Genomic DNA, 25,728 nt, shown 5'->3' on the forward strand with positions numbered 1-25,728 from the left:
GCCAAAAATCCATTTTGCACCAGCAATAACCACCCCAGAGCAGCTGGAAATGTTCTTACCTGCACCAAGGTCCTTCCCCTGAGCTTCTCGTCCCCTGAGCTTCCCTCCCCACCCTGCTCCTCTCTCATTTATTCCCTCCCTCATTAGCCCCCACTAATTGGGGGGGTCTCCCCAGCCCTGTCAGGACCCAGCCCCATTTCCCCACCTGATTTTCCCTGCTCCCTCCCACAACACCTGGGGACATTTCTGTGCTCTCCTTCCTTTCTCTCTTGTCTTTTCTAAACGGGACAACATTCAATTTCTCCTGCACGGGTATTTGGAAGGTTTCTGTTTGGAGCCCAGATTTGTCAGTGAACAGCAACAGGTGCCCAGGACATCCCTTCACTCCTGATCCCAACACACAGCTCAAAAATTCTTCTTGTGGTTCCTTATGAATGTCAATAAAACCCCAATCCTGATAATGCTACAATTATATACAACCATTCATTTTTATATATTTTTTTAAAATATATTTTATATGTGCCCTGCATTTAATTTTGTCCCCAAATGCTCTTAGGGGGATTTGCACAGTTATTTTAATAGTCCTAATTTGAAATTCATTGAAATGCAGGTATGCACCTTTAGACTGAACTCATTCAGCCATTTACACCACAGTAATGAATTGCAGGACAGCACTGTAGACACAGAGAGAAATTCTTTCCTTCTGTAGAGTTTGTATTTCTAAATTCAATCGTGGGGTTCATTGACATGCAGAGAGTCCAGGGACCTTTGTTAAACGACGACATTTAACGATAAATGTTTGAGAAGATGCAAAAAGGAGAGAAAGTCTCTCCTATTTGAATGTCAGGAAATTAGAAATATTCTAATGAATTCCATTTTTTCACATCTTTCATCAAAGCCTTTGTAAAAAAAGGTCACAATCTTCACTTGTTATTTTAAAAAGCCTCCTGCAATTTGCCTTCCTGCTGTAATTAGAGGGAAAGTTCCCAGAGCACCACACCACAACAGTCCAGGGGGACTCTTCTTCCTCCTGATTGTCAACAAATTTCAGCATCCAAAGGCAAAAATGATGAATTTCAGAGGCATAATGAGGCCAATGGTCACAGTCAACATTACATAAAGTATTTGCATTTCATGCATTCTCTGAACTGGGAGCTCCCTGAAGTCTGCCAGCCTGAATATGCTGAGATGAATTATTCTTTTATTGACATTTTCAAACTGTTTGAAACCCCTTTGCTGGATCTGACCCACATTTCAAAGAGGTTCCACTCCTTGCTGTGGTGACTCCCAGCTGCAGGAGCTCGCTCACATTTTTCATCTCTTTATTGCTCATTCAGGTTTCATCCCAGCCCCCAAAAATCCGGGAGCTCTTGGATCCTGGGGATCTTTGATGGCTCCGGGTAGCTCTGGTTTAATGCAGAATAACGATCAGCACCCTGTTCCTCCCCAGGACAGAGCTGTCCCCAAGGATGGAAATGTCCCCAAGGTTGTCCCCAGGGCTGTCCCCAGGTTGTCCCCAGGGCTGTCCCCAGCCCAGCTGCTCCTGCTGGTGCCTCAGTCCCACCCAAATGGGAGCATCTGGTGCTCACGATGAACAAAATCCACCTCCAGCCTGTTGGGAGCAGCTCAGAGGATCCCTGGAGTGCCCAGGGCCAGGCTGGACACCCTGGGACAGTGGGAGTGTCCCTGCCATGGCAGGGGTGCCACTGGGTGGGACTTGAGTCCCTCCCAACCCATTCCATGATTCCCTGACTTCTCTTCCTCTGTCACTTCCATCAGGCTCCAGCCTGGGCTCCTGTAGCAGCTCTGTGAGGGTTTCTTGTGATTACCAAGAAATCGGGCCCTGAAAAAGAACTCCCAGACTTTCCATCTGCATTTAAAAGTCAAGTTCAATCTTCCCTTATTACAGCTGCAAAACCCCTCGCTATCTAATTCAGATAAAGTAACAAAGCTGCACTTCCAATGATTGGAACTAAATGCAGTTAACCTTAAAAAGTCACTTTTACAAACAGAGCAGATTTATCTGGATTTAAATTTTAGTTCTTGTGCAAAGGCTTAAGAACAGGTTCCTCCCCATTATTCAATTTAACAATAATAATAAAAACCTCCATGACAACTATAACAAAAAGACTCTGATAAAGCCTGGAACCTTTTGGATAATGAAACATACAATTTCCCTGGTTGAAGCATAATTCCCCAGGGAACATTTTAAAAAAGATATAGAAGAACTGTCGTCTCCCAATTGTTAATGTACAGAACCACATGTGAGAACAGCACATGGGAGAAAAAAAAATCAACTTTGAGGAAAGCTAAAGAAAAAAATCATGGGTGGGAGAGAGGAGACAACTTAACTGCAGTGTTATTAGTGTTAGTCTCATTAGGGCAATTAGAGTCATTAACATGGGAAAGGAGGAAGGGTTCCCTCAGCCCAGGGGGAGATCCTGGGGTGCAGAGCTGCCACTGCTGCAGCCCTGAGCCTTCCAGCCCCTCCCTGCTTTCCAAAGGGGTCCAGAACCCCATCCCTGATGTCCCTTACACGGATCCATGTGGAGCACAGAACTGAGAACAGATAACCCAGAGGAGCAGCTGACATTCACTGGGGCTGCTCCTCCTCCTCCTCCTCCTCCTCAGCTCCAGCCCCAACCTCCCCATCCCTCATCAACAGCTCCTCACCTCAGTGCCAGCGAGAAACTCGTGCCCAGACAGACCCTGGGAAGAGGAACAAGCACTGGGCATGCCAGAATAACCAGCCCAGGATGGAGGGAGGGATGGAGGGATGGAGGGATGGATGGATTGAGGGATGGATGGATGGATGGATGGATGGATGGATGGATGGATGGATGGATGGATGCAGAATAACCAGCCCAGGATGGGTGGATGGATGGATGGATGGATGTTAAAATCACCAGCCCAGGCCCTGGGTTAGAGAATAAACACAGGACAGGGTTGGGATGTGCCAAACCCTCATGGGATGGGTGCACAGCTGAGGTCAGGGATGGTCTCCAGCACAGGGAATTCTCCTTCCACACTCCACACAGCACACAGGTATCACTTTTTACTACTTAAGGTTTTATGCATCAGCTTTTTGTATCAATGAGTATTTTTACACAGAGAGCAGGAGATCTCTTTACTTTTAACGTGCCTCCCTTCACTTCTCAAAGTGCCAAAATGAATAAAAAATTTCCAGTTGCCTATAAAATATATGTGTCACAAGCTTAGGTTCTTTCCTGGATTGGAGAAAGGTGTGGGAAATGTCCTGAGCATCTCAGAGCACATTTTACTGCTGTAGCCATTGCATTTGTGTGATTTTTAATACCCCAGCTCCTGCAGCCAGGAGTTACCATGAGAACCTCCACTCTCATTAAAATTACTGTTCAACCATGGGTTTGTGTTTTGGGGTTTGAGGCAGGTCTGTGTCTGCCAGGTTTTAAGAAATTTGTATTTTTAAGTATTTTTTCTATCGGGGTAGGGGGCGTTTATACAAAAAATGCCAGTTCATGAAGTGCAAAGAGTGTGATCACATCTTAAACCAAGCAGATGGTCTCACTCCTCCTTTAACCTGGGTCTCTCTATTTGTGGCTTTGGCTGCTGCCTCACAGGACCTCAGCCACAGCAGCCAGGCTGTGACCTCTAATCCCCAGAATCGTGTTCCTGTCAACAAGGTGTGAATTTAAAATCCCATTTGGAGAGACGGGATGATAAAGTGCGGTGTGGAAAATCAACTCATTAACGTGAGAAATCCATTCTAACACAAAGAGAGCCCAATAACACTGGGATTGTATTTGTCTGCTCTGGGATGGATCCCAGCACTGCCCCAAATCCCTCCGGGCTCGATTTGGCTCAGCAGCTCAAGGAGGAGAGGGAGGAGAGGAGAGGAGAGGAGAGGAGAGGAGAGGAGAGGAGAGGAGAGGAGAGGAGAGGAGAGGAGAGGAGAGGAGAGGAGAGGAGAGGAGAGGAGAGGAGAGGAGAGGAGAGGAGAGGAGAGGAGAGGAGAGGAGAGGAGAGGAGAGGAGAGGAGAGGAGAGGAGAGGAGAGGAGAGGAGAGGAGAGGAGAGGAGAGGAGAGGAGAGGAGAGGAGAGGAGAGGAGAGGAGAGGAGAGGAGAGGAGAGGAGAGGAGAGGAGAGGAGAGGAGAGGAGAGGAGAGCTCTCCTGCAGCCACAGGGGGATCAGCTTTGGCAGCGGACACTGGGGATCTCACGGATCCCTGTGCACTGCCAGGGAAAGGCTCTGATCCTCAGGCACGTGTGGGATTCTCACAGCCCAGCCCAGCCCCAGCACAGAGATTCTGTTCTGCCAGGGCACAAACCAGATTTCACCTCAAACACTCCCACATCCCATTCCCTCCTTCTGCTGGCAGCACCAGCACGTCCAGCTGAGCAAACCCAACACCAGCTGACTGCCAAAATCCTGGGCACATTCACCAAAATCCCAGGAATATTCACCAAAATCCTGGACACAGTCACCAAAATCCTGGACGCATTCACCAAAATCCCAGGCACGTTCACCAAAATCCCAGGAACGTTCCCCAAAATCCCAGAAACGTTCACCAAAATCCCAGGAATATTCACCAAAATCCCAGGCACGTTCACCAAAATCCCAGGAACGTTCCCCAAAATCCCAGAAACGTTCACCAAAATCCCAGGAATATTCACCAAAATCCCAGGCACGTTCACCAAAATCCCAGGAACGTTCCCCAAAATCCCAGAAACGTTCCCCAAAATCCCAGGAATGTTCCCAAAGCCCCGGGCCCGTTCTCCCCATGCTCTGGGAGTGCCCAGCCAGGGGTGGGCTGGGAGCTGAGCAGTGCTGGCAGGCACAGACCAAGCCCTGTGACAAGGGGACAGCAGTGTGTCCTGCATGAGGACACACTTCATTAGCACTGCCAGGAGCCCGACAGGATTTCTCTTCCCAAAGCTCGGGGGGGAAATGTGGGGCTGGTTATTTCCAGGTCCAGTTTGTGTTTGCTCCTGAAAGAACACGAGTCAAACCCCAAGGTAATGGCCTTGTGCTGACAAATCCACTCCAGGCAAAACCCAGCTCTTTATGCACTGTCACTGCAATAATTTGGATATTTTTACTGTTGTATGGGCAGGGAGAAGCCCTGGTTGAGGTCAGACCCTTCCTGACCATCTTCCCCAAGGCAAATCCTTAGCCCAGTCCTCATTGTGAAGGATTTATACATCACAAACTCTGCCGAGTTACACCCCCATTTCCATGACAGGCTGTATTTTATAGATCAAAAAACCCCAAACAATGTGTTCCAGAGATATCTCTTCTATCTGTGACGCCTGAAACGAGGATGAGCAGCATGGCTTTAAAATCAAACGGGAAGGGCTTTGTGGGTTTGGCATCTGCCAAAGGATTCAGGTTCAATAGCACAGACACCACTTTGCCAACTGTTAAGGAAAACACATCCCAGTTGTACCACATTTTGCTTGATTTATATAAGCACTGGGAGAAAGATGAGGGGGGGAAAAATAACCTGCAAAGCAAAAAAAAAAAAAAAAAATTTTTTTTTTACCTTGTTTTGCTGCTGTGCCCGTGAACCTGCCAAGTTTGAGAGGCTGCAGGAGCTCCCCCAGAGCTGAGCACAGGCACTGCCAGCCCCTGCTCCTGTGGATGTGCCACTCATCCCTGGGCACTGGGAGGGCCCTGGGCTGTCCCTGGGTACCAGCAGGGTCCCTGGGGCTGCTGGGGATCATTTGGGAAGTTCATGGGACCGAGAGCAGGGAGTGGGATAAAAACCAGATAAAAATCAGATGATTAAAAATCAGATTAAAAATCAGATTAAAAATCCCATCTCTACTTCCCTGGGCTTACACCAAATGCTCACCTGCTGCAGGCAGGAGTCAGACCAGGCACTGCTCTTTGGAATCAGGTATTGTCTGACCCAGACCTGGCAGATTTCCCAGGACACACACAAGGATTTGCAATATGGAGCAGGTCCCAGAGCACCCCTGGGTTTGCTGTTGTTCCCCAGCACCCCCAGGAGAAGCAGCACCCAGCCCAGCACCAGCAGCCCCTGATGGCACCCAGACAAGTGTGGAGAAGTTCTCTGTCCAAATCAAATTAAGTTTGCTGCAGGGGCCAGGAGGGAGCAGTGCCCTGCAGCTCACAGCCCTCCATCCCCAGCCCAGCCTGAGCCCATCAGGGCCAATTCCCTGTGCCTCTCCCTGCCAGGCCATTTGCTCCCTGCTGCCTGTGATTAAAACTGCTCCAGCTGCTGAGAGAGTTTCGTTCAGTGCAGTCACAGGCTGTGCCAGCATCCCGGGGAGTTCAGCCAGGCTTGGACAATTCCAGGCTCCCTGCAGGGAGCTCTGCAGTGCAGCCACTGGCTCATGGGGTCCTGGAGTGGGTTGGGTTGGAAAAGACCCCAAATCCCAGCCAGTGCCACCCCATCCACGGCAGGGACACCTCCCACTGTCCCAAATCCCAATGTCCAACCTGGCCTTGGGCACTGCCAGGGATCCAGGGGCAGCCCCAGCTGCTCTGGGAAGAGGGAGAAGCACACACAGCACACACGTTCATTGCTAAAAAATTCCGTGTGAGGAAGCAGCAGGAGGCAAAGCAAAGCAATATTCAGCAAGAAAACAATTCCTGCAGTCTGTCCCATCACTTGCTGCACAGAGGTGCCACAAACCAGCGAGGAACTGGTGGGATTTTTAATAAACTGCTCCAACTGTTCAGAGCAGGGATGCCTCCCCTCAGCTCCTCCTGCACTCTGTCCTTGCTGTGTCAGGGGTCAGAGCAGCCCCAGCTCCACTCCAAGGGCTGGATTCCATCCTGGAGGCCTTTCCCAACCTTAATGATTCCGTGATCCCAAGGAATTGTGCACATTCTCCATTTCTGCACGTGGTGCTGAGCAGAGTTTGGAGCCAGGTCCTGATCCCCAGGGAGGAGTCAGGACACACATTTAAATCGGCAGCAGAGGTGCACACCCAGAATGTCCCCAGGGCTGTGTTTCCATGCCCACACTGGGCAGAGCTGAGGCTCAGCTGAGGAGGCAGCACCAGAATCCACTGCCAGATGGAGCAGGACATTTCCCAGACGAGGTCTCAGCCCCATTCCTCCATGCTTTTGTGCTCACAGTTATTTCATGCTCGTCTGAAATGCAAGGAGATTCTTCCTGAGAAAATAAACACAGAGGTGGGAGGCTTTTTTTCAACAATTAGATTCCCCAGAAAAAATGTATTTTTCACAGGTGGGAAAAACTGTATTTGGGATTTATTTCATTTCTTCATGGATTTAATGCTCTTCACAGTTTGCCACGTCACTGAAATATTCCTGAAGAAGGAAAGTGGCTTTTCCAGGGATTCCATTACCTCTGCTCTGCTCCTGTTTCACACGGAGCTGTTGGGGATCCTGGTGTGTTTTAGAAGGATTTGTGCAGCTGCCCTGGGATCCTCCACGGGGCTGGAGAACCCATTCCTCATTTCCACATTTCCACTTTAGCCAAACAAGAGCAAACGAGCCGTCACTCCCTCAGGGCTGCTGCCACCCTGGGCACTGCAGGCAGATGGAAAATTCAGCTTTTTGTGGCAGCTTCCAAAATCCTGTGGAGTCCAAAATCCCTTCACCTGGGACGCCAGCATTCTGCTGCAGGAGATGGAGCAGGCAATGAGCCCCCAGCTCAGAGAATCCCAGGATCCCTGAGGCTGGAAAAGCCCTCCCAGCCCTTGGAGTCCCAGCTGTGCCCACCCTGTCCCCAGCCCAGAGCACCGAGTGTCACATCCAGGAATTCCTTGGGCACCTCCAGGGATGAACATTCCAAACCTCCCTGGGCACTTCCAGCTCTCCATTCCAGTTGTCCAAGGTTTGCTGGAAATCAAAACATCTTTTCCTCCTTTGGAAATCCTCCACTGTAGCCATAGTAGACACATCTCAAAAAGATCATTTCCTTTGCATCACCATCCATGGAAGGGCCCTTAAGGATCATCCAGTTTCTCAGAGATTTTCTGTGCTGCTGTCAGATAGAAAAACTACGAACCCACCAAAAGTCGTTTAATTAATTTTTATTGTCAATATAATTTCTGTGCATTCAAGCCCTGCCACAAAATCACCTGCTTTAAAAATCACTAAACCATCTCTGTTAGTGCTGGATTTTATTCCTGCAAAAATAACAACTTCCTGCCAAATTCGAGCTGACAGTTTGTCTTTATTTCTGTAGTTATTCCTGCCATTTTTTATTAAATGGAATTTGGCCTTGATCCTCTCCATTAGGACTCACTTTTGATGGGATCCACATGGGGAACACCTCTGGGCACTCAGTGCTGTCTGTGCTGGGGAGATGCTGGCTGTGCTCTTAGGAGCTGCCATTAAATCCCAGTGTTCAATTCCAGCCATCCATTAGATTTACCTGGATTTTATTATTTCAGCACCGAGCTGTGGGCTAGCAAGAGATGTTCTAAAGCAGCAAATGCTGTCCCAGGACACCAGGACAAGGGCCAAGGGCTCTCCTCTGGCACCTGCAGTCAGCCAAGCCAAGCTTTCTTTGGCCATGAAACTTCTGACATTGACTGACCTGTGTTTCTCTCAAAAATAAATTTGTATTAATGGACTATTAATGCATTCAATCTGTATTGATGGAGCTCAACGTGTATTTATCCATTTTTTTTGGGAGTGTGATGTTGATGGTCCCATAACCAGGGGGTGCCATGGGGTGCACAGGGGGACCCTGGGGCTGTGACTGCCAGCAGAACCTGCTGCACCTCTGAGGCTCCAACCCTGCATGTGCAGAGAGGAAGAATTCCTGCTGTGCTCCTCCTCCTCCTCCCCAGAGCCCTGCAAAGGGGCACAGCCTCCTCCTGTGCCACCAGCCCTGGCACCCACAGGCTGCTGTGGCTGCACAAACACCACGTGGAATTATGAGGCTGAATTTAATGACACGAAACAAATCTCCATTCTGCTGAATGCATAATTACCGGTGTTAAAATATTTATGGAATAAGAAATTTATTAGGAAATTAGTGGTGTAGGGGCTTGCTTTGCTGTACACAAACCCTAAAGTGGCAGGAGAGAAAACAAGCTTGCAAAGAACCACAGCTGGGCATTTCCACCTGAGACAATGCAGGGACACAGATCCCTCTGTCCTTGTCATCAAACATACTGAATAAGCAGAAGTGGGATTTTATTATTTTCATAATCTGGAAAATCTATGGTTCTTTAAAGAATTGCTATCATGGAAGCAAACTTCTTGTGGGATTTTCTTTGGATTGGTTTTGAACACAAGTATCCCAGACTGGTAATGCACCCCTGGGATGAGCCAGAATTTAAAATAAGCTCTGGTCCCCAGAGCACTGGGCTGACACCTCGAGCCTGGCTCAGGCAGGGCTGCAGTTCCACAATTCCCACCACAGTGCATTCATCTCCACACCTCTGCTTTTCAGCTCTGCCTTCCAGCATCAAAGGGAGAGCAGAAGTCCTGAGGAGGAACATCCCTCTTGCATCTTGTGTTGCACTCAAGCCTCAAAACCTGCTGTGAAAACAGAGCCAGAACAAACCAGGAAAACTTCCAGCAAAGAGGATAAAAGCTGAGTATTAAGAGGAAAAATAACCAGTGTTTCTTGAAGGCTGTAGAACGTTCCTCAGAAAAGTTTGCAGTTCAGTTGAGGCTGCTGGGACCAGCCTGGCACCACAGGTGCCATCCAGCAGGCAGGAATTGTTCCCTGCGAGGGTGGGCACAGTGCCCACAGCAGCTCTGGCTGCCCCTGCACCCCTGGCAGTGCCCAGGGAGGCTGAGGGATGGCACCAGGGCTAAAGATGCCTGAAACTGCCCGAGGCAATGAGCTAGCTCCCTGCTGCCCTCCCACCAACCCCACCACTGCTGCAGCATCCCCAGGAAAGGCTGGGGAATTGTGCACAGACCGGTTTGAGTTTGCATCCTGTACAATTCCCCCCCTGCTGCCCAGGGCACAGCCAGGGACAGTGGGATGGGGTCTGTGTGCACGACAGGAACGTGGCTGTGCAAAGCCACAGGGACCAGCAGCCCCTGGCCCAGCAGCACTGCTGGACTGAACTGGGGCAGGGAGCTGTGGGACACAGATTGGGAAAGGAAGAAAATTACAGCCTGGAAAATATTCCAGGCTGGAGCTTCTCAGCTCTGTTCCCAGCCCATGAGCTGCTCCAGCTCAAGGCCAGGGAGAATTTCTCCCAGGGTGAGAATTTGGTCACAATAAAAAGGAATTAATAACAAAATCAAACCCCTGTTGTGGTGTGTGCCCAGGCCCTGGCCATGGGGTGTCTTCTCTCTGAACCAATCTCCTTTTCTCTGCTCTGGGAGTTGCAGTCCTGCTATAAAACCAAGTGTGTTTGTGAATAAACTTGGCTCTTCCTTCTTGTCATGGCAGACGACCATGGAGCTGTGCATCTTATTTCTGCCTCACTTAAAGGGTTAAAAGCCCTTCCCACGGCTACAGGAGCTGGCAGGGATGGCTGGGGCAGCTGAAAGCCCCTGGGGCACATTCCCAGGGGTGCCAGAGCTGCCGAGGGCTGCAGGAGTCCCTGGCACAGCCCAGGGCTCGGGAGCAGTGCTGGGATCTCGGTGCATCCCTCTGGCAGCCACAGGAGCAGAGCAGCAGTGCCAGGAGCTGAGCTGGGTTTGTGTCAGCCCCCCCTGAGGGAACCTGGATCCGAGCCATTCCTCAGGACAGCTCCAGCCCGAGCTTTGGGCTTTGTCAGCAGTTGTTTTACCCGCCAGTGAGGAGCTGCAACAGCTGTAAAGGTGTGAGAGCAAGATCTGAGCGAGAGCTGTGGCAGCAGGGGAGCTCCAGGATCACACCCAGCCTGCTCCAGATTCCCAGGCTGTGACCTGGCAGTGGCACAGCAGCCCCAGCAGGGCACTGCCCTGGGCTAAGGCAATGTGCCAGCTGCCTGGGCTGTGCCCTCCTGGCCCTGCTGCCACCGACCTGGCCATGGCTGCACAGCTCTGCTGCAATTCCTGCACAGCATCCTCCTCCCAGCACCTGCACAGCCACACTCCAGCCTCTCCCTGCTGCAATTCCTGCACAGCATCCTCCTCCCAGCACCCTGCACAGCCACACTCCAGCCTCCCCGTGCCCTTCCCTGTTTTCCATCGCAGTTTCAGCCTCTCCTCCCTTCACTCTCTCCCCAGCAGGAGCAGCCAAGCCCAGACACAGCCTGTTGCTGGTGCTGCTAAAGCCTCTGAGGTGGCTCCGAATTCCTAAACCACATCTTTTCTCTGTTTATCACCCATGATTGATTGTTCTGAGCCCTGAGATCCTCTTAATGCGAGACAGGCAGGATCAAACAGGCAAACAGGCAGGTGAAGGGCTCACACAGGGACACAGAGCTGCTCCATCCTCTCCTCACCCAGCACAGCTCTCCCCAGCCCAGCCCAAGCCCTGAGCAGGACCTTAAAGAAACAGCTGACATTTACAGCACGAGTATATCCATCACTAATATTCCCGTGTATCTCCATCTGTCTATATATACAAACCCACATACACAGCCATGCTCGGGGGCATTAAGCAAAACCATCACCAGGATGAAATCTTGTGACCTGTGACTGCTCCAAACCCTCCCCTCCACCCCCAGAGCTCAGGCCATCCTTTTCCCAAAAACCCCGACCGAAATAGAGCTGTAGGATGTGCCCTGCATGTGCAAACATTGGAGCTGCAGCACCTCGGGCAGCCAGGGCATTGGCAAGGGCAGGGCTCCAGGCTTCCTCCCCTTGCCAGTGCCAAGCAGAGGCCAGGCAGCCCAAGTGCTTCACTGATCCCGAGGCACAGAGAGGTGATCTCCAGCCAGGAGCACGTCCCAGGGCTTTGGGAACATTTGCCAAGCTCATTGAGAAGGGCTGGGAAGGGAGGCACGGCCAGCATCACCCGACAGCTGAGGGATAAGAGAATGCCCAGCGCTCACACAGCATCTTAATGTCTCCACATCCCAAATGACACAGCAAAAGAGTCCTCAGCACCACAGCCACAGGGACCCGGGGCTGGCCTCTGCCAGCCAGGGGCACTTTGTGCCTGCAGAAGGGCTGGGATCCCTGTGGGAAGCTCAGGTGTGCCCAGGTGTCCCGTCCTGTACCTGACACCAGCTCTGCTGCAAAAGGCTTTGCTCCAAAACACAGCCCATGGAGCTGGACAGCACCCACTGCTGCCCACCCTGCACCCCCTGAGCTGCCAAAATACGGGGTACACACAGCCCATGGAGCTGGACATCCCTGAGCACCCACTGAGCATCCCCTGGGCACCCACTGAGCATCCTCTGAGCATCTCCTGAGCTGCCAAAATATGGGGTTCACAGAGCCCATGGAGCTGGACACCCCTGGGCACCCACTGCACCCCACCCTGCACCCCCTGAGCTGCCAAGGAACAGGGCACCCAGCCCATGGTGGCCCTGGGGACACCAAAGAGCTCCAGCCCCTCCTGGCACCAAGAACCATCAGCGTCTGCTCCTGGTGCAGCCCCGGGGCTGGAGAGCTCTGCAGGCTCCGAGGGCTCACTGCAGCCAGGGGAGGCACAAAGGGACAGCCCAGGAGCCAGCTGTGGCCTCAGGTGGGGCAGGGCCACCACCTTCCCCAGCTCCAGAAGAGCAGCAGGATTTATTTCTGATGAAATTGGTGATGGTTCAGAAGAACTGCACTGCCTTCAGCAGAAGGGCTTGGGAGGACCTCGTGAATCATCAGTAACGAGCAAAGCTCTGGAAATCCTTGTTCTCCTGTAGATTTCTCTCTGCCTGGGTGCCCTCTCAGCACACTAATGGCCTGGCTATATTGGATTCCATGCTCTCCAAACAGCCTTCATTACATGCTTCGTATCTCCCAATATTATGATAAAATTCATCATAGTCCAGCGTCTGGGACAGTCAGCATTGTCACTCATTGAGATTAATTTGAATACGACTATAAATAGAAATAACAACGTCTGATCTTATGAAACAGAGTATTGTGCTGCATGGTTTTAATGCCTCCAAGCAAAACTCATTTAATAGAATAAAATATGGAACAGAGTACATGTAGTTTTGTAGTATTACTGTTATGAGATTCCAAAGCAGATCAATAATTCTTTCATAAAAATTAATGCCTTGAAATGATCCCTCCATTTGTCATTCCAGAGAGGTCACCTTACTTTGTTTCAAAGAGTAAATTGGGAATTGCACCAGTGAACTTGCTGAAAATCTGCTCTCCCTGTTCCTGCACCCCTTGTGCCATCCCCAATTCTCCTGAATCCTCTTCCCTGCCCCTCTCCAGGGATGAGCATCCCTCTCCTGGCAGAACCACTCTCCTTCCAAATGACCCTTTGCAGTCCCTCCTGCCTCAAGAGAGACACTTGAAAACAGATGAAGAGCCAAGATTATTGCTCCAATTGAATTTTGCCTTGTCAAGAAAATGAATTTTACCTCCAAAACACAGCGTTCCAGAAAAACACATTCACAGCACCTCCAACCTCTCATTAGTGACTCCCCACGTGGAATTCTGGAAGTGAAGATTTTCCTGGCCTTTTATTTATACAGGCAAAATCGGATTCCACATGTCTCTGGTGCAGCCTCACAGCTGAGGCACAGCACATCATGGCTCAGGGTCTGACACACATCAGGGCCTCACTAACAGCAAGGGCAAATATTGAGAGGCTGCTGAAATGAAAGCTCATTCAAGAACACAAAAACCTTTTTTTTTTTTTTTTTTTTGAGAAAAGGCAAAGAATTAAAGGTTGCTGATTCCTATTTTCAGCTTTTTGTTCCATTCTCTATGTGAGAAACCGAAAAATGTGGAGTTTCCTGAAATACCTTTTCTAAAATGAAACATTACTCCATTGCTTAAAAAAGTATTGCCCTGTTTGAAGCGAGGAAAATGCAGCAATCAGGTCAGGGGTTCACAATAAATTAACATCCAGAGAGAAATCCTGCTGAAATGTGGGAGTTTTCCTTCCTGAGCCCCAGTGAGAGCCCAGGCACATTCCCTCAATGAAACCTCCCCAGCATCTCTGCAGGGCAGGGGTGGCAGGAGGGGCTCAGCTCCTGGGTTTGGAATAGAAATTAGATCCCATGGAATGGCCTCCATCCCACATTCCTGCAAGAAACTTGAATTAGGAGAGGGAACAACGAGCAGCTTGCAGACATTTTCCTGGGAATTAAAAGGAGTTTCTAGAAACGGCTCAGATCAGCAGTGTGGAATTCATCAGGATCCAAACCATGGGATCTGCTGGAACCATGGGATCACACGTGGCTCTGAACATTCCCACACAGCCCTGCCCTTCCTCCCTGTGCCTGAGGAGCATTCCTGGCAGGAGCAGGCTCCAGTGCTCCCCTCACTCCCTGGAGCAGCTGAGCCCCATCCATCCCATTATCCCATTATCCCATTCCATCCCAAATCCCATCCCATCATCCCATCCCATCCCACCCCATCCCATCATCCCATCCCATCCCAAATCCCATCCCAACAGTCTCCCCCAGAGAGCCTGACAAAACCGTGTGCATTTTGCAAGAAAAGAGCAGCATCCAGCTCAGAGCTGCACTTTGAAGCTTCCCTTCCTTTCCAAATAATCTCATTTTTGTGATTACTGTGTCTGGAGCAGAAGGCAGGACTGCAAGTGTCATGTTCCTCCTTCGGCAGGAAGGAAAGGCAGCCAACACCCCCAGGGAGATCCAGGATGTTCCAATTTACACTCCCAACCTCCCTTAGCCCACTTGGCTGCAAAGTTCCCTGGAGGGGCTCAGGAACAGCCCCACAAGAGCCACCCCTGATAAAATCCCACAGGGATTTAGACGAAAACAAAATTATTCTTGATTGACTCTTTCAAGCTGCATCCACTGAGGACACAAAGCTGAAGCAGTGATTTGCTTATTATTAAAGCTTGTCATGAGAAGTCTGTAGTTCTAAGGGAACACAAAAATAAGTTTCCCAGCATTAAAAAAGAAATCAGGCTGCTGATATTCCCCATATTGCAAGGTTCTACTCCCAGAAAATATGAAACACCCTGGCAATGGTTTTATCATGGAGTTCCAGTTGCAGAGAAAGCTACAAGCCTGCATTCTCTCCAAAGCAAAACCAGCAGCCTAAAACCATCCTGCCTGAACTCCCCAGCGCATTTGGAAGCAGTTTCCAAATTATTTCAGTGTTATTTTTGGGAGAGATATTTAATTTATGACCGGGCTGCTATTTGCTGGTGTGCACTGATAGAATTGTGTTGTGAAGGAGTCCCTGCCTTTGACACACCTGAATATTGGTGCAGGGCCATGTCCAGCTGCAGCAGCCCCAGGCTGATCCCCCCTGGAGCATTGATCCTTCTTGGAGCATTGATTCCCCCTGGAGCATTGATCCCCCTGGATCACTGATCCCCCCTGGAGCATTGATCCTTCTTGGAGCATTGATACCCCCTGGAGCACTGATCCCCCCTGGAGCACTGATCCTTCCTGGAGCACTGATCCAGTGCTGCAGCACAGGCAGGCTGGGCTGGCCACACACCTGCCCTGCTCCCCAAATTCCTGCCTGGACACGGCCCCAAGGGATGCAGTCACACAGGGCTGTGCCACTGCCCCTCCTGCCAGGGCACTCCTCCTGTGCAATGGGTGATGGCAAAGGACAGAGATGGAAAATAAAGAATCCAGCTCGAGGCACCTCCCTGAGGCCTCGAGCCCTTCCTGGGGAGGCCATGGCCAAGCTGGAGAAGCTCCAGCCCTGCTCACCCTGCTCAGGTGGGCACTGCCCTGCTCCTCACCGGGCACTGGGGATGTTCCTCACTCACCATTTTAATCCCAGTACATCCCAGGAGCCCTTGGCAGTGGCAGACACCGAACCCAGGGGTGCAGCCTCTCCTCCCTCACACCCTGAGCTTGCACAGGACACTTCCATCCCTCCTCAGTTCATTCTGGAATCCTCCTGGATGGGGCCTGGAGAGGCAATTCCTGTGCCACCCACACGTCCTGTGGGACCCAGCAGGAGCAGTGACCACCCCAAAGTCTCAGCTTGGCTCCATCAGCACCAACCCTTCAGCTGGAGAAAGGGAGAGGCAGGGTTACAGCTCCCCTGGGCTCCAGCAGCACTCCTGGAGGAACCTCCCACCCCAACTATTCCCAGCTATTCTTTTATCCAAGGAGAAACTGAGGGATAAGTGAGGGCAGAGGTACAGAGCCAGGGGAGGGACTCTGATCACACAGCAAAAACCCCAAGTGTCATGGAGATGCCTCCCATCATTTTTCACCCCAGGAAAGCTCCTCCAAGAGCTCCAGCAGTAATTGCATGGATGAATTCCAACCAGAGATGCCTCTCCCTGCTGATCCACCTGTTGGCTGTGGCTGGGGATGCTCCCAGCCCTGTGTGCTGTGCTGGGAGCTGCAGGCAGAGATAACAGAACCCCCCATGCAGAGAGGAAGATGAACAGCCCGCACGGATCTGGCTCCTCCTGGGGAGGAAGAGCCTGAAGCAGCAGCAGCTGCCTGAGCAGCCCTGCTGTGCTCTGGATGGGGTATATACATCTAGAGATGTATATTTACACGGATTTTCTCCCTACATTAAGGCACAGCACAAATATTTATCTTCCAAGATATTGTCAGAGAAGCAGAAACTCCACTAAGATTTCTTTGCAGGGGCCTCCAAGGAGCTTTTACCTCCCAGGTGTGAGGGAAAAGCCAGTTTGGGCATGCAGGGAAGTGTCCAAGAGCCATCCACCCACCCCTCACTCACTGCCCCAGGCAGAAAAACCCACAGGGACCCCTGGAAAAGAAGCTGGCTGCCACACTCAGGAATTCCACAGAGTTCTCAGGTTAACAAGATTTTTTTGTGATTGCTACTTGGTTTTCGTCTTTCCACTAACTTAGAGCTTCTCATCCTCCCACACACAATGACACTTAGCTGTTGAGCAGGTCCAGTTCTCCTCCTAAAATAGTTCTTTTCTATTTCTCTTTGGCTGAACGTGTTCTGAGCTGTGTTTTGAAGGAGGAGAGGACAATAGGGAACAGTTTTACGGCATGGAAGATCTGCTTCAAGGCGGCTCATCCAAGCTGTAAAATACATATCCAGTAAAATCCCTCAGTGTGGGCCAGTTCCTGCTTTCTGGATGATTTGGTTAAATTGCAATTTTGAACAGATGCTTAGTCACAACGCATTAAAATATTTAGTTTATATAAACATCTCTACATGGAGAAACTGTCCAAATATCTTATTTTCTGCAAACTCCACCACGTAACACACCAAAGACTCTGCAGGTATTGTGGCATTATCCAAAAGGCTCCTGGTGCCTGGGTTTCCTTTCTGAGCTGGATGTGGGTGCCCCGGGTTTGGCGTGGGATGAGAACTGGGGTGGGAGAGCCCCGCACCCTCCTGGCTGGGGCAGCTGCTGAGCCCGTCCTGAGCACGGCTCCAGCACGGCTCCAGCACGGCTCCAGCACGGCTCCAGCACGGCTCCCATCCCTGCGGGGCTCGCTTCTGCACCGGGGGAGGGAGCGGGAGGGCGTGGGGCATGGAGCGATGCCGTGGGCACAGAGAGATGCTACCGGGCACGGAGCGATGCCGTGGGCACGGGGCGACGCTGTGGGCACAGAGAGATGCCGTGGGCACGGGGAGATGCCGTGGGCATGGGGGCAATGCCGTGGGCACGGGGCGATGCCGTGGGCACGGGGCGATGCTGCCAGGAACGGGGAGATGCCGTGGGCATGGGGCAATACCGTGGGCACGGAGCGATGCTTTGGGCACGGAGCGATGCCGTGGGCACGGAGCGATGCTATGGGCATGGATCGATGCCGTGGGCACGGAGCGATGCCGTGGGCACGGAGCGATGCTATGGGCATGGATCGATGCCGTGGGCACGGAGCGATGCCGTGGGCACGGAGCGATGCCGTGGGCACGGAGCTGCACGCTGCAGCCACACAAACTGTGCGAGATTCTCAGCACAGCGCTGAATCCGGCAGCGATGCGCTCGAATCTGCCAGGAAAGGAGGCGAGCACGGCAAAGCAGCGGCTCGTTGGTGTTTTGGGAAAAGAGCCAGGGCACAGCCCGGCCGGGCAGAGCAGAGGGCAGCGAGCAGCGAGGGCGGCATCGCCCGCTCGCCTCGGCTGCAGCGGCCGGAGATGGCACCGGCAGCCAGATGGGAATGGGGCGGCTCGGCGGCTGCTGACAGCACCGAGAGGATTTGCCGTGAAAACCTCACAAGTTTCCAGCTGGGAAAAGCGGGGGATCTCTCCGCCCGCTGCACAAAAATAAAAAGAAAAAATCCCTCCACCACCTTCCGCATGCGAAGGCGTAGGACAGGGAGCAAAGAACTCCGCTGCTCACGATGCATCTGGTGGCGCTTCTGTCACTGTCACCGCACCCGCGATCGCTGCCGAGGAGCACCCGGCGCTCGCTGCGGGGCCCGGCGGCTGCAGCAGCGCCTCGGGGGGACATCCCAGCCCCGGGGGGACATCCCAGCCCCGGGGGGACATCCCAGCCCCGCGGGGACGCCCCCGCACCCCGCGGGGACACCCCCGCACCCCGGGGATCCAGCCCCGGGCAGGTGGCCCCGCACGGCCCTGGGGCAGGAGGACGAGCGGGGTGACAATGCCCGTGCCCCGGTGCCCAGCGAGGGGCAGCCGGGGGCGGCGGGGGCGCGATGGCAGCGCACGGGGAGAGGCGAGCAGGGGGAGCACGGGCAGCGCTGCAGCGCATCTCCCCCGCACACACACACACACGGCTCTCTAATCTAATCCTGCTCTGCTCATCGCTCGCTCCTCCCGGAGCCTGGCGCGGATCTCCGGGGCTGCAGCCGCCCCCGCTGCCTCCGCTCCGGCCGCCCGGGCTCGGGAGAGAACCGGCACCGACCTGGCCAAGGCTGGGTGCTGGGGCTGCCCCATACAGCTGGAAAAAACCCCTCCTGACCCTGTCCTGACCTGTCCCGGCCCCTCGCGACCCCCGGGCAGGGGGATGGCTCCGGCCCCGGCAGCCGTGCCCGCACCGCCGGGATTCCGTGCGCCGAGCGCTCCCGGCCGTGCCCCGCGGGGATGCCGTGCGCCCGCATCCATCCCCGCCGAGCCACGGCTCGCTCCAACGCAAACCCAGCGCAACCAGCGCCTCTTCTCTCCCTTGCTTTTTATTTTTTCCAACCCCCCCTCCTTTCCCTCAGGCATTGCTTCGCGCAAATGGGGCGATAAATCCAGAAAGCGCCACGCTCCGTGGAGAAGGGAGACGGGGAGGGCGGCGGGGAGGGGAAGCAGCTGCTCCGGAGGAGGAGGATGGAGCACCTGGAGAGGCACGGGGGGAGCCGGGAGCGGCGGAGCCCCGCGGCACGGCCCTACCTGGAAGAGCCGGAGGATGTTGGCCACCATAATGGACACGGAACTTCCCGACGCCCCGATCACTCCAACTACTTTCTCCGGCTTGACGAAGACGGGCGGCTCGCCGTTGGTGCACCTCACGTCGGAGGTGTCCTTCTGGATGAGCGCCTGCACGAAGGTGAGGGACTGCTCCAGCGCGTAGGTGTCCCGGGAGCAGGTGTCCAGGATGCGGGCGCCCAGGGTGACGTTGGGCAGCAGGTCCGGGTCGCTGTTGATCTGGTCCAGGGCGTAGAGCATCGCCTCCAGCCTGTGGATGCCGTTCTCCTTCTTGATGTCCCCGCAGGGGGAGCCCGGGGGGCCCTTGGCGTGCACGGGGAAGAGGCCGCCCAGGGTGATGTCCCCTTCCAGGCGGATGGAGTGGGGCGCGTACATCTCCTGCCCGCGGGCCGCCTCCCCGAGCAGCAGCTCCAGCAGGCAGCAGGGCAGCTCCAGCAGCGCCAGCAGCCGCAGCACCCTGCCCGGCCGGCCCATGGTGATGCCGCCGCCGCCGCCTCCGCCGCCCCCGGGCGCTGCCCCGCGCTCCCCGGGGGCCGGGCCGGGCCGGGATGGCCGGGGGAGGGCTGCGGGTTCGGCCGCTGCCGCCCGCCTGCCCTGCCCTGCCCTGCCCGCCGCGCTCCGGCACCGGCACTGGGGAGCGCCGAGCGCCGCTGCCGCTTTAAACGGCCGGGACCGCCCGCCCCCCGCCCCGCCCGCAGCCCTGCCCGCAGCCCTGCGCAGCGCCCGCCGCACCGCCCCGACCAGGAACGGGAACGGGGATGGGGATGGGGATGGGGATGGGGATGGGGATGGGAATGGGAATGGGGATGGGGATGGAGATGGGGATGGGGATGGACACGGGGATGGGGATGGGAACGGGGATGGAGATGGAGATGGGGATGGACACGGGGATGGGGATGGGAACGGGGATGGGGATGGACGCGGGGAAAGGGCTGGACACGGGGATGGAGATGGGCACGGGGATGGGGATGGAACCGCGTGGGCCCGGCCCCTGCGCCCGCTCTGCCGGGGATGGCGGTGACAGGTGCAGCCGGAGCCTCCGGGGACGGGGAAAGCGGAGGAACCGGGGCGGCCCCGCTCCCCTCTCCCCGCTCCCCGCTCGCCATTCTCCGTTCTCCGCTCCCCTCTCCCCGTTCTCTGTTCCCCGCTCCCCGCAGCCGGAGCCGGGCTCGGGCAGCGCGGCTCGGGAGCGCCCGCCAAAGGCGCTGAGCGGGGGATGCTCGCTCAGCCCCGCCGGAGCATCCTCCTCCTCCTCCTCCTCCCCCTCCTCCTCCTCCTCCTCCTCCTCCTCCTCTCCCGGCAGGGAGCGGAGCGCCGCGGGCTCCCCCGTTCCCGGGGCCCGGCAGTGGCACCGCGGGGCTCGGGGACAGCCGGGGACAGCGGGAGCATCCAGCCGGCCCAGGGCATCCACAGCATCCATCCGGATCGTGCCACGGCAACGAGACCCTCGCCCGCCGAGGTGGGTGCCAAGGGAGCCGTGAGGAGGAGGAGGAGTTTGGATGTAACCCCGGACTCCCAAAGCTGAAGTAATGCAGCTGATCTCGTTCTATTTTAAGATCTCCAGACCCATTTTTGTTCTGCACACCCAGATCTCGAGGATGCTGGGACATCCTGGTTTTGTTCCCTTCAACCCGAAACTCTGGTACCCAAAGGGACACCACCTGTTGCCATTCCCTCTGACCAGCAAATCCATACCCAGGCACATTCCCAGTTCCAGGCTAATGCAGAGTGCATCTCTCAGAGGTTCCCACCAGACCAAGCACATTTATTTGAGACAACCTTTAATTCCTCCATCATAAATACCAGAGCAGGTGTAGCTCCTGTTCATCACTCAGCCCTGGCACACTCTGGACCAGCAGAACCCCGTGTGTAGATCCTGCCCAGCCACAGGATCACACAGTGGACATCTCCTGAAAAATCCTGTTTATCAGTTTTCAATTTCCTGCCTTTTAAGTTGAACTCTTCAAATTGGCAGTATTCTCCTTGTCATTGTACCTGAGCTCCATCCACTCTGTGCTCTGAGCTACGTACAGCCAATCTGGCCCTCTCAGACAGGAAACTAAATATAATAACAGCCTGTGCACCTCTCACTGCTGTGTTTTCCTTGGGAGAAATATCAGGCTCGATGATCTGAAAGGCCTTTTCCAACCAAAACCGTGATTCTGTCATTCAGTGGTTTCGTGTGTGCCTGGGGTGAGGCAGCAGTGACTAAAGCCAGCAGGGAGTGTGTCACACCTGTGCTGAGCAACATCCCCAGTCCCACTGCACCTAGAGAACCCCTCCCCTCCCTGCCAGCCCACCTGAGAGCCACACTCAGAGTGTTCAGCACTCAGAGCCACACTCAGAGCCACACTCAGAGCCACGCTGAGAGCATTGAGCACTCAGAGCATTGAGCACTCAGAGCATTGAGCACTCAAAGCATTGAGCACTCAGAGCATTGAGCACTCAAAGCATTGAGCACTCAAAGCATTGAACACTCAGAGCATTGAACACTCAAAGCATTGAACACTCAGAGCATTGAGCACTCAGAGCATTGAGCACTCAGAGCATTGAGCACTCAGAGCACTGAGCACTCAGAGCATTGAGCACTCAGAGCATTGAGCACTCAGAGCATTGAACACTCAGAGCACTGAGCACTCAGAGCATTGAGCACTCAGAGCATTGAGCACTCAGAGCCACACTCAGAGCGTTCCACCAGCAGTTCCTGAGGAGAACTGAGCCATGGCCATTCCCCACTCTCAGAGCCAGCAGTGTTCCCCTTCCACTCAATGCCAGGAAAGCTGCAGCTGTAATCCTGCATGGCTCAGGAGGGAAAGCAGCACTTGATGCCTTTAACGGGACACGCCAGAAGGGTGGAAATGGGGGAAATCTCTGCACTGTGATGTTTGTGTTTCACTGCCCACTCGTGTGCCCAGCCCAGCTCCCAGCACAGGCACTCTGAGCTCCCAGGCACTGAACACAATGTTCACCTTCAGCCTTGTCCTCACACCTGCACTGCCTGGACACCTCCTGGGGAAAGAAGAGTGAAGCAATTCTGCTTTTCTCAGAATGGCACAGCAGGGAGCTCAGCACTGGGGTTTGATGCACTGCTACCACTCCAGGTATGTCCAGGCACCCAGAAGTCCCATCCATGTGTCCCCCACAGCACCCTTCCATTGCCTGAGCCTTTGCAGTGCTGGGGACACACTCCTTCTCCCTCTGGGGAGATGTGCTTCACCAAAAAAACAAAACAACCACAAAAACCACAAATTCACCAGAAAAATAAACCAAACTCAACAAACACACCCAGCCCAAGCCTGATCCTTTTAGCAAGAGAATTTGTTTCGAAGTAAACGCTGGTTAAACGCATCCAAGAGAATATTCAAAATAATTTCTTAACTTGCCTGCCAAATCAGATTCAGCCAAATTGCTACTGGATAAGCAAAGAGTTTGCCAGAAAGGAAGGGGCCTCATTGCTGGCATCCTTCAGGGAGTGGTGTGATCTCCATCACAGGAGGATCTACTGTCAGAGCTGCTGTATAATTAAACATTGCCTTTATCTGGGCAGCTGGCAGAGCAAACACAAAATCCCCTCACAGCCAAGCAGTGGAATCAGCCCAAAGAGCGATGGACCAGCAGGAAGGAGGAATAAAACAATCTTTCAAATATTGGAGATGTGGCAGAGGCTGCCAGGCAGGCAGAGGTCAGCTTGGACAACTGTAATGGACGTGGTACAAGCAATTAATTTGTTGGGTGAAGTCAGGCTTGGGAAAGCAGCCAGAGCTCCTGCTTATCTGCAGTTCAGAAAATAATGGATTTTTGGAGCAGAGGCCAGTGAAAAGCTCAGATCCTTAACTCGGGGCTTTGTTGTTGCTGTTTACAAAGAGAAGGTGTCAGTGAGACTCTGGTTTCCAGGGAGGACAGGGGACAGCAAATTCCCTTCAAGGGTATGGTCGCTTAGAAACCTTGCTAGATCCTTATTTGTGTAAGAGAAGCATTATTTTTACAATTGTAGCTTATTGAATTATAAAATATTAAAATATATTAAAATTATAAATAGATTGTGCTTTATAAAATATATGAAGTTATTAAATCTACAAGACATTATGGATTATCTCCAAGGAAAAAACTGCAATGAGCACGTTGTGCTAAATGAAATGTCTGGGCCTAATTCTGTGTTGCAACACTGGTGTGACCCTGTGGAAGAGCAAAGCAGCTCTGAGAGCCAGGCTCAGCCATCCCGTGGAGAGAAACATTTCCCTTCCTTTGATGCTCCCCAAGGCCCACAGCATCACACACAGAGCGATTTTCCATCTGCAGGCACCTCCTGGGTGCTGCCTCCTGTGCCCTGGCAGCAGCAGCAGCAGGAGGAGGAGGAGGAGGAGCCCTTGGCCAGGCTGGTGACTCCAGTGTGGACCTGGCAGTGCCAGGTTCACCATTGGATTGATGATCTGAACTCAATCCCAAAGATTTTGTGACTCTAGCACGGGGCTAAAGGAGTGCAGGGATCAGGTACCACCATTGCCACCCCTGGGGAGGATGAGAAGGGCAGGGGAGGAAGGCTCTTGCCCTTCCCAAACAATTCCCCCTTTCTGAGCAGCAATTTCCCCTTTCTGAGCAGGAGCTCAGGTCACTCTGTCACCTCTGCCTCGGGGACAGGGCTGGTGGCATTTCCCAGCGCCAGGGGAAGCTCCCAGCCCTGCAGCCCCATCCATCCCTGTCCCGGGCTCTGAGAGCCATGCAAGGCTCCGGGAGGAATGGATCAATCCATCCCACAGGAGACACTTTGCAAGAGTTCCTTGGAGATCACAAATCTTCCAAGCAGGCAGCTCTATTAGATGGGCACTTCAGCCAAATCATTAAACTCGCTGCCAGTCATGGGGAACAACAACTTCTTCTTTCCAAACACTTATTATTCTCTCAGTTACTTATTTACTAAGAATATTTTGATTCACTTAATGCTTGGAACATCTTCCTCCGCTGCTGAATTAGAAATGATGGAATTGCACATTCAGGGTAATTAAATAAGACAGCTTTCTCCAAATAATAACAGTGTTGTAATGTCAGACAATAAACGGACCCAGCCAGTGCAGGCAGGTCCCCTCCTCCCCTTCTGGCTGTGCTGCCTGGACTTTTCCAAAGTGGCATTAAAGCTGATGGAATCACTCAGGATGCTCTGGAGAGGCTTTTCCCTCCCAGCCATCAGTGCCCCTTTTCTGTCCTTCACAGCTCCGCTAAATTTTAAGCAAAACACTTTAAAAATACTTGACCGATTCCCCCCCCCCCCCCCCCCCCCCAGAGAATGCCGACAGAAAATGCTTTTTTATATTTCTGAAAAATCCCTTTAACCGGTGACATCTGTCCCAGCCCCTGGCGAGGGCTTGGTCCCTGCAGAGGAGATGGACACAGAGCTTGGGATGCTTCAGGCATCCTCCTCCTGCCAGCCAGGCTGAATGGCCCTGAACAGCCCCAGCAGCTCCTGGGAAAGCTGAACCCTCCAAGAAAAACCTGCAATGAACACTAAATGAAGTGTCTGGGACCAATTCTGTGTTGCAGCACTGGGGTGACCAGTGTGACCCTCCCACAGAGCCCAGCACAAGCTGGGATTGCTCCTGGGCCAGTGCCAGCCCCACACCTGGGCACTGTTGGGAAGGGATCCTGCAGTGCCAACAGACCCACATCCCTGGAAATCAGCCCCTGATATTTTGCCATTGCTGCCCAGAAATTAATTACTCTTAATTACTCTGGTTTTAATAGCAGGGTGTGCACACCAGCACGGGGATTCTCTGAGGCTTTGGCTGTATCAAACACAGCTCAGAGAGGCTTTGTGAGCCCAGTGCTCATTTCACACCAGCGTGGAAAGCTTGGACACAGGCACAGAACGCTGGGATTGTCTGGGATGGAAGGACCTCACACACATCCAGCTCCAAAGCTCTGCCACGGCAGGGACACCTCCCTCAGGACACCTCCCACAACCACACCTGGTCACACTCACACCTTCCTGGCTTTCCAACTGTGTCCTTTTGGGAATTTAATGATTTTTGTCCAACTGAAGAGAGGTTGCTTTTAGCAGAGAAAAGAAAACCATCCTGGGAACTTCAGAAAACTCCAGTTCGTGGATTTAGGCACTAAATACATTCCCTTTTGGACCAGCCCAGCCCTAAAGCACTGAGCTGCTATTCCCTAAATCTCCAGGAGCAGTGATCCCAGTGGGGTCCCCGCTGCTGTGGTGCCCAATCCTACCACAGCTGGCACTCTGCTTAATTAGTCCTGACAAATCCTGATAATGAATCATTGAGAATATGAGTTAAGCATGAAATAAAGCAAACAGCAAGGATCTTATGTAATTCTTCCTACTTCAATGGCTGCAGGAATTGAGTCATGAGATTGTTTTGGAACATTTTATGACACAAGTCAGGAGAGCTCTCTGTAAATTAAGTTTTAACTTTTTTTCTTTAAGGGCTCTCCATGGCTGTGCACAT

General features: G+C 53.2%; 1 protein-coding gene across 4 annotated transcripts in view; it reads right to left on the bottom strand.

The window, feature by feature from the left end:
- The window catches only part of GRM7 (glutamate metabotropic receptor 7), a 184,814-nt gene extending 164,921 nt beyond the window's left edge, over nucleotides 1-19,893 (bottom strand). For all 4 annotated transcript variants that reach the window (XR_015805950.1, XR_015805949.1, XM_088171223.1 and 1 more), the window contains exon 1: nucleotides 19,232-19,893. Coding sequence is in view for 2 of the 4 variants with exons in the window: in XM_088171223.1 (XP_088027349.1) it covers nucleotides 19,232-19,741 (510 nt within the window). In the remaining 2 variants the exon portion in view is untranslated. The remainder of the gene's footprint in view (nucleotides 1-19,231) is intronic.
- Between the last annotated feature and the right edge of the window lie 5,835 nt (nucleotides 19,894-25,728).

This window comes from Sturnus vulgaris, chromosome 11, assembly GCF_052056855.1.
Source record: "Sturnus vulgaris isolate bStuVul1 chromosome 11, bStuVul1.hap1, whole genome shotgun sequence".
Lineage (NCBI taxonomy): Eukaryota > Metazoa > Chordata > Aves > Passeriformes > Sturnidae > Sturnus > Sturnus vulgaris.